The sequence below is a fragment of the Pogona vitticeps genome, chromosome 12, assembly GCF_051106095.1.
Source record: "Pogona vitticeps strain Pit_001003342236 chromosome 12, PviZW2.1, whole genome shotgun sequence".
In the NCBI taxonomy this organism is placed as follows: Eukaryota; Metazoa; Chordata; class Lepidosauria; order Squamata; family Agamidae; genus Pogona; species Pogona vitticeps.
This window is the reverse complement of record NC_135794.1, coordinates 12,614,221-12,630,783: the sequence shown is the minus strand read 5'-3', so window position 1 is coordinate 12,630,783 and position 16,563 is coordinate 12,614,221. Positions and strand designations below refer to the sequence as shown.

General features: G+C 40.6%; 1 protein-coding gene across 1 annotated transcript in view; it reads right to left on the bottom strand.

Annotated features, from left to right (window-relative positions):
* Positions 1–13,920: 13,920 nt before the first annotated feature.
* Positions 13,921–16,563, bottom strand: part of MORF4L1 (mortality factor 4 like 1) — a 57,569-nt gene continuing 54,926 nt past the window's right edge. The window contains exon 13 of the mRNA XM_020813212.3: positions 13,921–14,692. Coding sequence (XP_020668871.1) covers positions 14,647–14,692 — 46 coding nt within the window. The 3' untranslated portion in view covers positions 13,921–14,646. The remainder of the gene's footprint in view (positions 14,693–16,563) is intronic.

Below are 16,563 nucleotides of genomic sequence, written 5' to 3'. Positions count from 1 at the left end.
AGCATCTCCATATATCTGCTGTAACAGCTAAACATCTTCTGGCAAATGAAGAGATGATGCAGCAATTAAAACTACATTTGGAGCTGATATTTAAGACATCAAGCAATTAGCAAAATGTGACAAAATCCTGGGAACAGCTTATATCTTGGCTGGTTTGATTGCCACAAGACTGTATATCTGATGTCCAGTGTGCATGCGTTTGATGTAGAAAGGAGAGAAGAGAATCTGTGAGAGGGAGCTGTTTCTCGGCAACTAAGCTATCAGTATAAGACAGGTGCTCTAGATGCGATAATATCTAGAGCACCTGTCTGGCTTGCGTTCTGTGAATGTGAATACTGAGTAAATTCAGACTGCCTGAATTTGAAACTTCTAACAATAATCTAACTGCACTTCCTTCTTTGCAAAGGAATAATACATACACTTCTTTTTAAGAAAATAAGAAAGCTTGGTGAATGGTGGAAAAGTAGTAGATGTCTTAGTTCTAGCTAACTAAGCTGGAGATATCAAGAGCTATGGCTGCCGCTTTCATCTCTAAAAAAAAAAAAAAGCAAGATTTCTCCTCCTTGGAGGTACAAGAGACAGATGTGAGAAGGGACATCAGCAATCCTAAGAATAGCAATCAAAGGCCAAAGGAAGATCAGCACAGGTCAGAGAAGAGACTGTCTAGAAACCTGAGGAGATCCTTTCTCTACTCTTCCCCATGAAAAGACATGAATCTTCTTGAGTGTAAGCTGAATTATATCCAGTCACTTCCAGCAATCCCTACTAATTAAAAATTCCCTACAACAATTTAAGGTCGGGAAGTCACTTTACAGGTAGTTATATCTCAGCCCTCTTAGGGCCAGCTGGAACAGTGACCAATGCTCCATCTAGCCCTTGTTTCTCTCCAGGGGCAGCAAGACACATTGAATAATAGGGCCAGCCCTAGACTGAATACCACTTCCTCCATTTGTTCAGAATACTTTAAATTCAAAATCTAAGTCTGAATATCCCATTTCAATATTTTGATGCAGCATTTATTCTTCGTTGATAAATCGTGTCATGCTACCGAAAAGCTCAGCCAAGATGGTTCTTGTACACATGCAGTTTGTTGTAGTGTTATCATCACTAACCACCTTGTCTAATATTACTTGTGCTCTAAAAAGGCTAGATGAACAAGAAATTAATGGCAGTTAGAAATAAGGAACTCATCAAGAATGGGAACTATGCTTTAACTTTCTAACAAGTAAGTGAACAGCTGAGATGGAACTGTGCAATTGTCCAGACACTTCAGACCCCTATCCCATTAAGAAATATGATCATCAATATAGTTAAATATTGGCTTAACCTGAATAAAATATGTATAGTTTTTTCATGTTTACATTAAGAATATGAAGTAGGATATTTTCGGGTTTCATATTCTTTTGTTATGGTAATTGTCAAAATAGAGCCTTCTAAACACAAATTATTCATATTAATGAAAGAGGGGTACATAAAAGCCTTGTATTCTTTCATATTTCCCTCTTTTGCTTAATCTTTCTTTCACCATTTTATCCAGAAAAAAATTAATCCAATAGTGTCACAAGGGCTGCTGTCACCAGGTCCATTATAATGTATGGGGGAAGTAAAAATTTTGAATCTGTAGAAGGGTCTGGATTGCTTGGCATAAAAAGTGATTAGTGCTTTTTCTTTATTTCAGTTCCTTGTGTGTGTGCAAGCTCCACCTTGGATTGTAGTACCTGCCTCAGTGTCCCCATCTTCAATACTTTCATTTTTTGCCTTTTTTATTGTTTTGAGGAATTCCACCCCCACTCCCCATCTCTTTGGATTATTTTTGCTGCCACCATATAACCTGCTTGTGCCAGCATACCTCCTTGGTTTTTGTTCATTTTTGTTTTTTTGCTACTTGGACCTGGCTTGCCTCCTGGACTCAATAAAGAAAAGGCATCAGGTGACAAGGTGGAAGGAAATCTCCCTGTATTATAGTACTTTGGGTTTGGGGAGGCTTTGATTTTTATCTTTTGCATTTATCACTTGGTTGCTTTTCTTGGTTTTTCAGAGAGAGGGTTATATTTTTCAAATTCAATTTTTTCCTCCTCTCTGTGTGTGTTACTTTCCCTGTTTGATGGTTGTTGAAATTGTTATCTGGTTAATTTACTGTATATTCATTTTGCTAAAGGCATGTTTTTATTTGACTTTTGGGGACTATTTTATTTGGTGGTGGTGGTGGTTGGTTGTTTTCAGAGTAGATTGTTCTCTGTTGGCTTGCCTCTACTTTTCTGGAGTAGATTTTATAGATTCTTTAAAGTTTTTTTGGACTAGCATCAGAAAACACGTATGGGAAAACATGGTGTGTTAAACAAAAAGACTAGTGTGCGAAAAACACAAAAACAAGAAGCACTCCCCAGAAGAATCCAAAACAAAGATATTTAAAATGTCACTGTACACTTTCTTAATAATAACCCTAGCAAGACCTTTCATTCAGTTCTCTCTCCCCCACATAATTAATAATATTGAAGGCAACATTTCCTCTAATTTTCCAGAGTGCTGCGCAAAAGCTCCACGGAGTTCCAGCTGCAACTAGAAGCAAATGGGTGGAAACACTAGGGGGACTCCCCATGCAGCACCGTGTAACTGCATGGCTTAGCGGGAATGTTGCTTGCAGGACAACTATGTAAATACAGTGGTGCCTCGCAAGACGATTGCCTTGCGGGACGATTACTCTGCAAGACAATTGGTTTTTGCAATCACTGTTGCATTTTTCAAGATGGTTTTTCCTATGGACGATTTTCACAAGACGATGTTTGGGTCCATGACTCGCAAGATGATTTTTTAAAGAGATGCTTTTTCGCAAGACAATGTTTTTGATAGTTGGGTCCATGACTTGCAAGACAATTTTTTAATGGACGCTTTTTCGCAAGACAAATGTTTTTTCTATGATATTTATAGTTTTTTTATTTGACTTTGTTCTGACTTTTTTTGCCCATAGAAATGCATTAATTAGATTCCAATGCATTTCTATGGGAAACCGCATTTCACAAGACTTTTTTTTGCAAGATGACAATTTTCCCCCCCCCATTGGAACACATTAATTGGATTTCAATGCATTCCTATGGGGAACTGCATTTTGCAAGACAATGTTTTCACAAGATGATGTTTTTCGCAGAATGAATTGTCTTGCGAGGCACCACTGTACCACAAAAAAGATCATTTGCTATTTCAAGCTTCTGTTCAGTAGGATTCCTACATATTAGTCCTTTTTGCCAAAAACTGGAGAAAGGTGGGTATGGCAGAAAAGAAAAAGAAAATGATATCTAGGAAGTGGGTGACAGCAGTCAAGATTTCCCTCTACAGGTTGTAACCTGGGTCTTCATGCCTGCCCCTTCCCCAAATGCTAAGACTCTCCCCAGGAAGGAGATAGAATGAAAGAAAGTAGAGTGGTGGTCATGGTGATAGATCAGAGAAAGGCAAATGGCTGGGAATTCGGAGACATGGGTATGAATGAAATGGATGTGTGTGTTGTTTGGTGAAGAGAACTTGCCCACTAAGAAGTAGCTTTGGACTTACTAGGTTTGTTTTTCCCCCATGGGGGAGCTTTTGTAATTTGTAAACTTTTCAAAATGATGTGTGTATGCACTTCTGCAAGAAAAAAGTCAGTAAGTTAGTATGATGATAATAATGATAAATTCTACAGTATATTATGTTCTATCCATCCATTCATTATACCATTTCCCCGAGAATAAGACAGGGTCTTATATTAATTTTTGCTCCAAAAATGCATTAGGGCTTATTTTCAGGGAATTTTTTTTGTGTACAACAATCTACATTTATTCAAATACAGTTATGTTCTCTTCTTCTAGTTGCTGCACAGTGGTGGATGGCAGGGCTTCACCTAACTGGGGCTTATTTGGGGGGTAGGGCTTATATTTTGAGAATCCTGAAAAATCATACTAGGGTTTATTTTCAGGTTAGGTCTTATTTTCAGGGAAACAGGGTATAAAACTAAAAAGAACACCTATGTTCCACATCTCTCTCATGGAGATATTTGGAAAGGTGTTTTAGGCTGAGCAGATCTTTATCTCTAAACTTGTAAAGACTAGCTTCTCCTAAATTTTGAGGGGAATGCTCCTAATGCTCCTGACAAAAGTTGGCTTGTTAAATGCTTTACTTGTATCTTTACATCTACAGTAGATTTCAGAAAAGAGAAAAGCAAGTTGTTATCAGCTGGATGACTTGATTGTGTGCTGAGCTGCTGAAAGCATAACAGCATCCCGCTACTGATTGGTCTCTCAGATTAGAATAAGGCGACCATCTGCATGAAATTCATATCACACTCTCAAAAGGGCCTGGGCTGGTCTCCCTATGTCACGCTTCTGAATGAGAAAAAGATGGGAGTAGCTGACCTCTGCTATTTCTGGGCAATATGTAAAGAATCCTGTTCCAGGTTACTACACTGCAGCTTGCCTGATGTCCATATGGCTAAGTGCTACTATAAATAGCTTAATTCTAACTTAGTTCTAAAGAAATATTAATATAAAAATACAAATATTAAAACATTTACTTGCTTGTAGTAAATTCCCAACTTAATTCATAATTTAATTGTTGTTAATATATTAGTTCCTATCACTGCCAGCAGAATGATTGACTGCTGGGTGTGAAACAGCTTTTCTTTTAAAAAGTGTTTTGCTCTACACTGAACAGCAAAAAGTAAAATCCATGTTCAACAATCCAGCAATCTGAAAATAATGTATCTAATTTTATTCCTGCATTGATGCCTTAATACAGTGGTGCCTCGCTTAGCGATGTTAATCCGTGCAGCAAAAATTGCTGCTAAGCGATTTCATTGCTAAGCGGTATTAAAAAGCCCATAGAAACGCATTAAAACGTGATTAATGTGTTCCTATGGGCTTGAAACTAACCTTAAAGCAAAGATCCTCCATAGGGGCGACCACTTTCGGTGCCTCTAAAGTGAGGCAAAACAGTGGGCGGCCATTTTGTTTATCCGGCAGCCATTTTGAAACCGCCAATCAGCTGGCCGAAAATGGGGTCTTTGTGATGATCGCAAAGCGAAATTTCCCCATAGGGACCATCGCAAAGTGATCGCTCTTGTGATGGCAAAAAGTCCATCGCTAAGCGATTTCATCGCTATACGGAGCGATCGCTATGCGAGGCACCACTGTACTGGAAATTCAACCAACACCTATTGGTGATCTAAAATTATAGCAGGTTACAGAAGTGATATTTGTCATTTTAAAAGTAGCATCATGCTGGTGGATGATATGCCCTAGTGCTTTCCATGAGGAATATTTGTAATCTGAGGAGCTGGAAGGCCACTCAAAGACAGACAGCTCCCCTGACTCTTGACTCAGTTGTTTCCCTTGTTTGATACACTCTTCTGCTGCTGAGCAAATAAAGTAGTTTAACTAAACCAAACCTGCTGGTAATCCACAACTGCAACAATTTAGGTATGTGTCTCTGATTTAAAAATCTCGATCTTGCCTGAAGTCTGTCTTTAAACCCAGCATTTGTGTGCTTAAAACAGCAGTGTAATTGGAAGGTAAGGTAAAGGTAAAGGAGTGCACTCTGTCGCCTGGATTCGATCTTACAACTGCTGGTCTTCTGACCCTGCAGCACAAAGGCTTCTGCAGTAGTTCCATTGAGAGGACACAATCATGTTCATCCTGTTGTCCCTTCCATCCTCTCAGATAAATCAGGAGTATCCCTTTGGGCAATAGGAAGTTCAAAATTAATTGTGATTACACAACTGCTTACAGAGCTCTAGCGACTTTTTTTAACACTGTTTCATTCTTACATTGTTCACGTATTTATCACAGTCTGGAGCTGAAACTAAATAAATCACTCTCCTAGTAAAAGGGATGAGTTAAAACTGGAAAAAATGCAAAAAAACATATTTTGTTGTCATTTCGTCAGGAGATTCTTGAGAGTGTCCTGGACTGCAAGGAGAACGAACCTATCTGTTCTGGAGGAAATCAAGCCTGCGTGCTCACTGGAAGGACAGATCCTGAAGCTGAGGCTCCATTACTTTGGCCATCTCATGAGAAGATAAGACTCCCTGGAAAATACCCTGATGTTGGGAAAGTGTGAAGGCAAGAGGAGGAGGGGACGTCAGAAGACGAAATGGTTGGACAGCGTCACTGAAGCTACCAACATGAGTTTTACCAAACTCCAGGAGGCAGTGGAAGACAGGAGGACCTGGCGTCCTCTGGTCCATGGGGTCACAAAGAGTCAGACATGACTAAACAACAACGTCTGAGATAATAAATATTAAAGCTAAAGGAACAATTGGAATTACAGTCTTCAGAATTACAATTCAAACACCATCACAAGCATCTTTTTAAAAATCCTAATATCAGAACACTCTTTTCTTGAGCCTTCAAGAGGCGAGATTTTGATACATACTCTGGTGTTCAGTGCCAACTGAAAACTTCTTGTCCTCCTCCTCTTGCTGCCCAGCTCTACCCCACACATAGCCCTCTGGAGCAGTTTCCTAAAAATATGAGAGAGGTGTGCATCCAAGAGAGCTTCTCCTCTTTTGATGCACACCTTAGAAGTGACAAGGAAGTTTGGATATATCAGAAGCTGAGAACAATGTCATCAGGAGGCTAGACTCCTTTAAATGTTTGGCCTCCTAGCAGGTCACCCAAAGCAGAATGGTCAAAACTGAGACCGGATGAAGATACAGGATTAACAGTCATATTAGCATGGATAGTTCCAGTGGTGATGGGGGTGGCGAAACATCTGGAAGGTAACTACTAGACAGCAGCAGTGACATAACATAATCTTAGAACTGCAGAGCAGCAATCTGCATATCCCTTTCTTATTGTCCACATAGGAACAAACGACACAGCCAAAAGGAGTTTTGAAGAAATTATGTCTCACTTTGAAGCTCTCATAAGGAAACTCAAGGACTTTGTGGCCCAGATAGTTTGGTTCCTACTTTTATGTTCCAGTCACTCATGATTATCAGGACAATTTATATTATTAGGTCAGACATTATATACCCCTAACTGCTTGTGCTGCATCTTACCTCAGTATTATAACTATGCTACTGTATTGCAGCTGTGGGGAGGGGAGTGCGTGCAGGGGGGAGGTCTCTCTCCACGGTCCAGTCCATCTCAGGCCGCGAACCAGCCGCAGACTGGGGGTTGGGGACCTCTGCCTCAGAAGACAGAAACAAAATTCAAAATGACCTTGATAGGATGGAGCACTGGGCTGAAAACAACAGAATGAAATTCAACAGGGACAAATGCAAAGTACTGTACAGTACTGCAGCTCAGAAAAAGAAACCAATAGCACACAAGATGGGGGATACCTGGCTCCGCAAAACTACAAGCAAGGATCTTGGAATTGTTATAGATCACAAGCTAAATATGAGCCAACAGTCTGATGCAGCTACAAAAAAGGCTAATGCTATTTTAAGGTGCATTAACAGAAGTATAGTTTTCAAATCCCATGAGGTGTTAGTCCCCCTCTATTCAGCCTTGAGTATTGTGACACTACATTTCAAGAAGGATGCAAACAAATTGGAACGAGTTCAGAGGAGGGCAACAAGGATGATCAGGGGACTGGAAACCAAACCTTATGAGGAAAAACTGAAAGAATTGGGCATGTTTAGCCTTGAGATAAGACTGAGGGGTGGTATGATAGCACTTTTCAACTATTTGGAAGGCTGTCGTACAGAGGAGGGGCAGGATCTATTTTCAGTCATCCCAGAGTGCACGATATGGAACAATGGGCTCAAGTTAAAGGAAGCCAGATTTCCGCTGAATATCAGGAAAAACTTCTTGCTAAGAGTAGTACGACATTGGAAACAGTTTCCTTGGGAGTTGGTGAGTGCTCCAGCCCTGGAGGCATTCAAGAAAAACTTAGATAATCACCTGGCAGATATGCTTTGATTGTATTCCTGCATTGAGCCGGGGGGTTCGACTTGATGGCCTTGTAGGCCCCTTCCAACTTCACTTTTCCATGATTCTATGGATCGAGTCCAGCCCCTATCAAGGAGGCACATTAGGGAACTGAACTCCCAAACTCCAGCTCCGCAATCAGATATGTAAACCACTGAGCTATCCAGCAATTCCAGTTGAAGGCAATACTGACAAAGGATCTTTCTCACACAATGATGGTGACACTCTAACATTTGTTAGTACTGTGAAGTAGAAGGCAATGGTAAACCAACTACATCAAACCAACGCAACTAAATTAAAGCTAAGGCATCTAATGGCTGATGTGGACAGAGGTGAAACGAAAGGCAGCTACAGGAGGACACATACAGTTGGAACATGGAAGGTGAGGAGTATAAATCAAGATAAACTGGGAACTGTAGACATTTAATTTTTAAACACTACTTGGTGTGAGTGCACTAAGGTGGAGTGGAATACGGCATTGTTAATTAGACAGCTTCAAAGCATTTTAATCTGGAAATTACAAACCCGGATTAAGTGGCATAGTTCTAATACTGAGGTAAGATGCAGCACAAGCAGTTAGAGGTATACAAAGTAATGTCTGACTTAATAATATAAATTCGTCCTGATAATCATGAGTGACTGGAACATAAAAGTAAGAAACAAAACAGAACCAAAAATTGTTTTGGGGAATTAGGCCTACGAGTCAGAAATGAAGCAGAAGAATTACTCATATAATTCTGTGAAGCCAGTAATCTGTTTACTGCAAATACATGCTTCAGGCAACTGTATGTAGACATCAGTAGATGGCCAATATAGAAATGAAATAAAGTATGTAGCTAATTGGTGTCATGAATTTGATTATGAAAATTGTAAAAGTAGAATAGAGATGGATTTTGTTTCATAACTGCAATGAAACAACTAGAAGCTGACTAATGTCCAGGTGTTAATTAGGAAGAAAAAATTGTAAAAGGTCAGTTCTTTTTCCAGCAGAAGAAAAAAAAAAGTAAAGAAGAACAAGCTGACCCTTATCTTATCAAAACTCCAACGGACAAGGACACAACGGCTTAATTTAAGAAAGACGGGCGAAGAGAGAAGGAGAGCGATGGAGAAGAGATGGAAGGGAGAGAGACGACACACCGAGAGATATGCAGCCGACAGGACTTTATTTTGAGATTGCGTAAGAATGCTTATTTAAGATATAGTTAGACAGTTCATTATTTTCACTTTATAGAGGAAATGACTGGTGGCTAAGGCTGGGGGTTATTTTGGAAATAATTTGGAAATACTGAATGACGTTAAAATGAGCTTGTTGAAATGATATCTTTTGTAATAAAATATAAAAAGACAAATTGTCTGTAAGCTGTCTCCTTGTTTAGACTAAGCTACTGTAGTAAATTGGATATTTTGGAACTAGGATTGTTTTGATCTGGCCGCATTTACGCTACCAAATTAGGGTCCTAAATTAATGAAAGGAAGATTAGATCTTCCAGAGCTCCTAGACATTGTTTATTTAAAATCGGGACAGACTTGGGCGAAAGGGTGAGAAGTCGCCTAGAGCAAAGTTACAGGACCCGATTTTGCTGGAGATAGGGATGGAACATTCCTGGATCCCTCTCTGTCCCGTGTAAGGGCCGTTCTAAGGAACGCTTTTACCACAATTGGAAGTAGGAGATGGAGCAGCTTTATTCTTTCTGCTGAAACAAGAGCAGGAGTGGACTGTGGTACTAACTACAACTATAAATATAAAAAAAATTAGAGTAAAGCTGAAAATGAACACACAAAAACCATAATGCCAAAATATAATTTATATAAAATGTTTATTCAATTAATCTCTACATAAAAAACAGTTTTCAAATGGACAATGAACCAGGAGAAATGTGAATTGAAACCAGAGATATCATCAGGAAAGAATGCCAAAATACATTTCCTTTAAGCAAAAGAAGAACCTGAAAAAGCACTTAAATTCTAAAGGACAGATGAGAAGCAAAATAAAATATGACAGAAACAGAATTCTGAATGTATCTTTTCAGCAACTTTAATGAATAGACAAACAGAATTATTACAATGATCAGTACAAAAAAACAGAAGAGAAGAAAAAAATATTTTCCAGATTCAAGAAATCAAAGTGAAATTTAAACCTAGATTAGGTATGCTGAATGACCAACAGAGGAAAATACTGTTGCACCAAGATAAAGAGAAGGTGAAAACATGTTGAAGATACAAAAGATGACAGATTCCTTTTGAGAAGAATCCAATTATGAAGAACCTGCAGTTTTAGAAAGTGAAGTGAAAGCAGCTCTGAAGGCTTTTGGAAGAAATAAACCACCAAGAGTAGATGGGATACCAATATAACTATTTTATGCTGCAGAGACTGAATCTGCCAAACGCTATCTGAGGCTCCATTGAAAGCATTGGGTCCAGTACACCCAAACTGCGAACCTCATCCTTAGCAGACAGAGTACCCCCCCAAGGAGAGGGAGGCACCCAATCCACAAACACTAGAAGCACCCACCCACAGGATCTCTGTTTTGCCCAGGTTCAGCCTCAGTGTATTATCCTTCATCCACCCCAGCATGGCATCCAGGCAGCACTTAAGGGATGGAACAGCATCCTCTGCACAAGGGTGGAAGGAGAGAGTTGTGTGTCATACTGGGCTTATGGGCGACACATAGCTCCTAAACTCCTGATGACCTCCACCAAGGGGCCTCATACAGATATTGACCAGCACTGGGGAGATGTTCAGCCCCTGAGTGACTTCACAATTAAGAGCTAAAGGGGTGGACATCATCTCGCCAAGCTGTAGTGAGGACGGTCCTCAAGGGAAGACCGGAGCCACCAATCCCTAACTCAAAGAGTTGCCCCAGGAAGATACCATGGCCGATGGTATCAAAAGCCACTGACTGGTTGAGCACGACCAACAAGGATGTTTTACCTGTCAGTCACCCTCAAAAGGTCATCTTGCAGGGTGACCAATGCCGTCTTTGTGCCATGACGCAGCCTGAAACCAGAACAGATCAAAGGCAACTGTCTCCTCCAGGAGTGCCTGAAGCTGATCAGCCACCACTCTCTCCACAAGCTTGCTAAGGAAGGGAACATTGGTGACAGGCCTATAGTTGTTGATATTGTCTGCCACCAAGTTAGTTTTTTTTTAACCAATAGCCCTAATAAGTGTCTCCTTGAGGGCTCAGGCAACCCTGCCCTGAAGGAGAGACCCATTAATAATAGCCACGGTCCATTCCGTTGTTACAGGCCTAGGTGCTTTTATGAGCCAGGCCGGGCAAGCATCTAGGGAGGTTGCAGTGGCCCTACAGCAGTCAAGCATCCTGTCGACCTCTACCAAAGTCACAGGCTGAAACTTAGTTAAACGCATTGAGAAAGGTGGTGCAGTGGATGTCTTGGCTTGATCTACTGGAAAAGAAGGTCCCAGCAGATGGCCTCCACTTTATGTTTTAAAAAGACCACAAACTGGTCACAGGAAATACTACCGGGGAGGCCTATCACTGTGACCAATCCTAGATAAATCGTGTACTATATGAGTTTGGCCTGGTGGTTTTGAGATTAGCTTATCTGAAGATTCACTTAGCTAAGCAGATGCTTGATGCAATTTTTGTGGCTTTTAGATTAGGTTCCATTGGGGCCCGTTTCCAGATGCTCTCCAAGCTGGGCAGGCTTGAAAATGGGTGTGATCAGACCAACAGCCTCGTAGCAGCAGTGTACCATCCATCCACTGGAGCTTCAACAGGACCACCAACCAGATCAGTGGTATCCCCCACTGCATCTTGGAAACAAACTAGATCCAATAGTCTGCAGAGGCAGACCATCTTAATGGGTCCCTGCTCCCCACGGGGGGGGCATGCCACTGAGAGGCTGCATTTTATCAGGTGGTGATCTGGTCAAGGGAACCAACACAAGGCCACTTTCTCCCTGCCCTGCTGAAAACACCAGGTCTGGCATGTGGACCATGTGGGTGGGGCTGTTGACATACTGGGACATGTCCAAGAAAGCCATGGTTTCCAAGAATTCAAGAGCTGGTCATCTACCTTGGCCTGGATTTCTTTTATACAGGTCTGTTTTTGTTGGTTTTAAGTAGTTTGGTAGCCAAACTCCATTCTTTTGGCTGCTGACTTTTTCTTGAAGAGGTCTTGTATTGCTTTGTCCATATTTGTGTTGAACAGCCCACTGAAGTAAGTAGATTTTGCTTGTTGCACCCTGTCAAGCATTAAGTCCTCGATCCTCTGAGACCTGAAAGCTGGTAGAGAAGCTGAAGAGAAATCATCATTTTTCAAAACTATTTGATTCAGTTAGGATGGTATTTTTTGAGTTGCTCCTGAACAACTGGATCTGACATTGAAACCAGGTCCAGTGATGGCATAACACCTTTCCAAAAGCGATGCCATTTGTTGAAGTGCTAGATTTGGGGACTGCATCAGCCCTAGAGGTGGCATGACTAGTCTTTTACAAATGTTCCTAATTGGTAAAAAGGAAGTCCAGAACTGGAGTCAAGACTTCTTGACAGAACTAAAAGTTGGTACTGAGGATTATATTGTGGAATGATTCCCCTGTTGACAAGAGGAATCTTGCAACTTGCCATCCAACAGGAGACAACCTCCTCAGCTAGAATTTGTTGTGGAAGAGGTGGTCTAGGTGCTGATGTTAACAATCGTGAAGTGGTTGGATGCATGAAAATTGATGAGACTGCTGCATTCACAGTGTTTTTGTCTCATCACTTAGCTTTTTGTGTATGTTTGTTTAGATTGTTTTTCAGATTGATCATCCAGTATTGAGGCTTTTCTTTTTTGATGCTGATTGAGTAGGTTTCACTGTAGGAACCAAGGAATCGTCAATTATAGTGGTAGCTGCTAGTTCTGATGTAGCCTAAGGTGAACTGGAAGAGATTGGATTTTAGGTGAGACTCAAAACCACTGTATCGAGTTTTGGTTGTGATTAGCAGACTGAAATTAGACTTGGTTTAGTGATGGTTTTTGAAACAAAGTCAGAAATTTTTGCCAAAAGTAGTCATGTAATATTGATTTTGATTGCAACTGTGGTGAAGCCTCTACAGATGAACAATGGAGTTTGCCTAAGCATTAGGCACTTTTATGACCATCAGAGGAGGAATTTTACCCTCATAATCAACACATTTCTTGAAAAAGGCCTCAGAGGCCATAAAATAGGGGACCAGTCAAATGAACAATAGCAAAGTGGTCGAAATGACTAGATAGGCGGGGTATAAATACAATAAATAAATAAAAAATAAATAAAGGTCTTTTTTCCCTGTTAAAGGTAAAGAATAAGTTATAAGGCGTTGAAAAATTCTGAACATAACTTGTTCACTCCAGAACTTCCACTCCAAGTTGCTGCTCATGCTGTAGAACTGAGAGAGGACCTTTGAAGGCAGTCTGAGCATTGGGAGTGGGGAGGAGAAAGGACTTAAAGCTACAGCTTGAGAAGTTTCCAACCACTGGTGAGCACAGGTACATTATCTGAGGTGTGTGGACCTCAGAGACCACAAAGAGGCCAAAACAAATAAAAAATTTTCACTGTATGCATCCTTAATCAAAATAAAACGAAAGAAAAAAGCAAAAGCAATGAAAAATAGAATGCTACTAAAATTATTACTTGTCTAACTCAACAGGGAAAGAAAGTTATTGACAATGTTGCCAAGCACAGAAGACAAAGAAGAACAGAAGGGTGGATTGAGACATGTGTTGAGAAGAGAGGAATGTTTCTGAAGTTTTTGAACAGGTGCAAATCCTACATACGTTACAGAGACCGCAAAGAACTGTACTGCTGTGGTAATTATCTGATGAATAAAATGCTAAATACTACATTTTTAAAAATCACCCGACACCAATCTGGGTGACTACACTAGAAGTGGCTAAAAAAAAGAAAAAAGAAATGTAGTATTTGTCACCACACTCATGGTTTGATAGAGCCAATCTCCTACACCTCCTTAGTGGAGGCACTAATACACTGATTAATGCATGGACCAATAATGAAAGGGACAGAAAACATATTGAAGCATTATATCAATTTATTGTACATTCAAGTGAAAATAATTTACTCATCAAGTCATTTACAATAGAAACAGCTGAAATTTTGGAGATGCTTAACTGCAAAATCTAGATCAACATTTAATTCTAAAATCCAGTAAGATGGATCTTGTAAGACGTATGTAACAGACAGACCAAGTAATACCTAACTATATTCCTCTGGTAATTGCTTATCCTTCTCTAATTGCCATCCCTTTTGCCTCTCTTCACATTAACACTGTTACTTATCTTAAATACTACTTAAATGTTCAAATACTGCATACTGTTTCTAATATTCATTTTATGTGCTATTTAAAATATTTTTGTTGCCTTTCTCCTAAAATAGGACCCAAGGTGACTTTCATCATTAAAAACACAATAGTAAAAGCTAAAAACGATTAATTATTCAAACATTAGGGAAGAATTAATAACATTATATTGTAATAATATTTTTATGTACACTTGCTGTATTTATAAAATAACCTTTTTATAAAAGAAACAAAAACAAAAACTGCTGAGTAAAACTACCTTCCCATTAAGTCCAATTTTCCACTCTTTCTGTCCACAGATGCAGTGGTGCTTTGGTCTCCTTTTCTTCTCTAAGCTTCCACAATAGCATCTGAAGGGTTCAGCAGGTTGTTAAAAGTGTTCCAATGGAGAGGGAAGATGAATATCTGAACACTGACTGTTTAAGAACAGCTAAGTCATCATCAGTACTCTTGCACTGCAGGAGCTATTTGAACCATCAATACCATACTGGGGAAAAAAGTGAGAGAGGAAACCAGATAATCAACAGAGAATTCCTGAGAATCTTCTCTCATGGCATAAGAAGGCAACCAAGGAGGTGCACTGAAGTATAGCTAGAAAAGAAAGGTTACCTACCTGTAACCATGGTTCTTCTAGTGGACCTCTGTGAATTCACACAAATGGGTGTCTTCTGTGCCTGCGCAGGATAATTCAGAAGTTTCTAGAGCTTAAAAGAGTAACAATTAAGATACCCCCCCCCCAGGGCACAAGCTCCACCTCCTCAGCCTTCCCCTCAGTTCGTCTACAGTCTGCCATTGTCAAGTAGAACAGATCTAATAATAGGCAACATGAAGGGTAGAGGGGAGGAAGGGAGGGATATGTGAATTCACAGAGGTCCACTAGAAGAATCATGGTTACAGGTAGGTGACCTTTCTTTCTTCGTAGTGGCCTCTGTGAATGCGCACAAATGGGTGACTGACAAGCTCACTTACCAGATGGAGGGCCATCACGGAAGCAGAGATGTCAGGATCGCCCTGCCGAATGCAGCATCATTTTGCGCTCTGACGTCGAGGTGACAGTGCTTCGTAAACATCAATGGGTTGGACCAAGTAGCTGCTCTGCAAATGTTCTGTACCTCAATTCCACGGTGCAGTGCAGTCAATGTCAAGACTGCCTGGGTAGAGTGTGGTCTGGTATCGACTTGCCAGAGTGTTCGTAGGCTATCTGTATAGCTTGAAATATCCATCTGGATATAGTCTGTGTCGATGCTAGAGCACCTCTGTTGGGTCCATGGTAACATATGAATAATAGGTGATTATCTAAATTGTTTCATTCTATCGAGATAGAAAGCCATTTGACATCTAGCATGTGGAACCTGCGCTCGATTGGGGTAGACGGAGAAGGGACCAATGTCTGTAGCACTATCGGTTGATTCATATGAAATTCAGATACTACCTTAGGTAGAAAGGAGATATCAAAGAATAGGGTCACCTTGTCTGGATGGAGTTGTAGGTATGGGAGGTCAGATCTTAGAGACGCCAATTCACTGGCTCTTCACTGATGTAATCGCAACCAAGAAGATAGTCTTTAAGGACAGTATTTTTTCATTGCAGGTGGCCATTGGTTCAAATGGATGCTTGATTAGCGCTTCCAGAACTAGTTGTAGGGACCATTGGGGAATGATTTGTTGTGTTGGGGATCTGATGTTCTGAAGGCCCTTCATGAATCTTTTAAGAGTAGAGTGAGAGAAAAGTCGAGCAGACCAAAAATGAAGTGGCTGATGAGCCACTATGGCTGGGATATATACTTTGATGGTGGAATGGGATAGTCCAAGATCAAACAGATGGAGGATGAAGGTAAGTATCATCTTGAGCGAGATTAGAATTGGAGTCAAACTTTCGGATTCTGTAAATTTTAGGAAGGATTTCCATTTGTTCTCATACAGTTTCCTGGTAGACTGTTTCCGAGCCCTTTCTAAAATTCTGTGGAATTTGGGGTTATCCTCTACGCTGTCAGATTCAGCAAGTGCATGTCCGGGTGGAGAATGGAGCCACTGTTCTGGGATAGAAGGTTCGGTACTGACGGTAAGTGAAGCATTTCTATTGCTATCGTCTTGAGGTGAGTAAACCATGATTGGCGGGGCCACCATGGTGCAATCATTATAGCATCTGCCCGATATTGAATGACTCTGATGACTGTCCTCTGGATCATTGGTATCAGTGGGAAGATGTAGAGAAATTCTTCCATCCAATCTATCATAAAGGCATCTCCCAGTGACTCAACATCGATGCCTGCTCTCAAGCAGTATCTGGGGCACTTGGTGTTGTACCGAGTCACAAAGAGGTCTAGCGTTGGGTAATCCCACTTGCGGCAGACTTTTT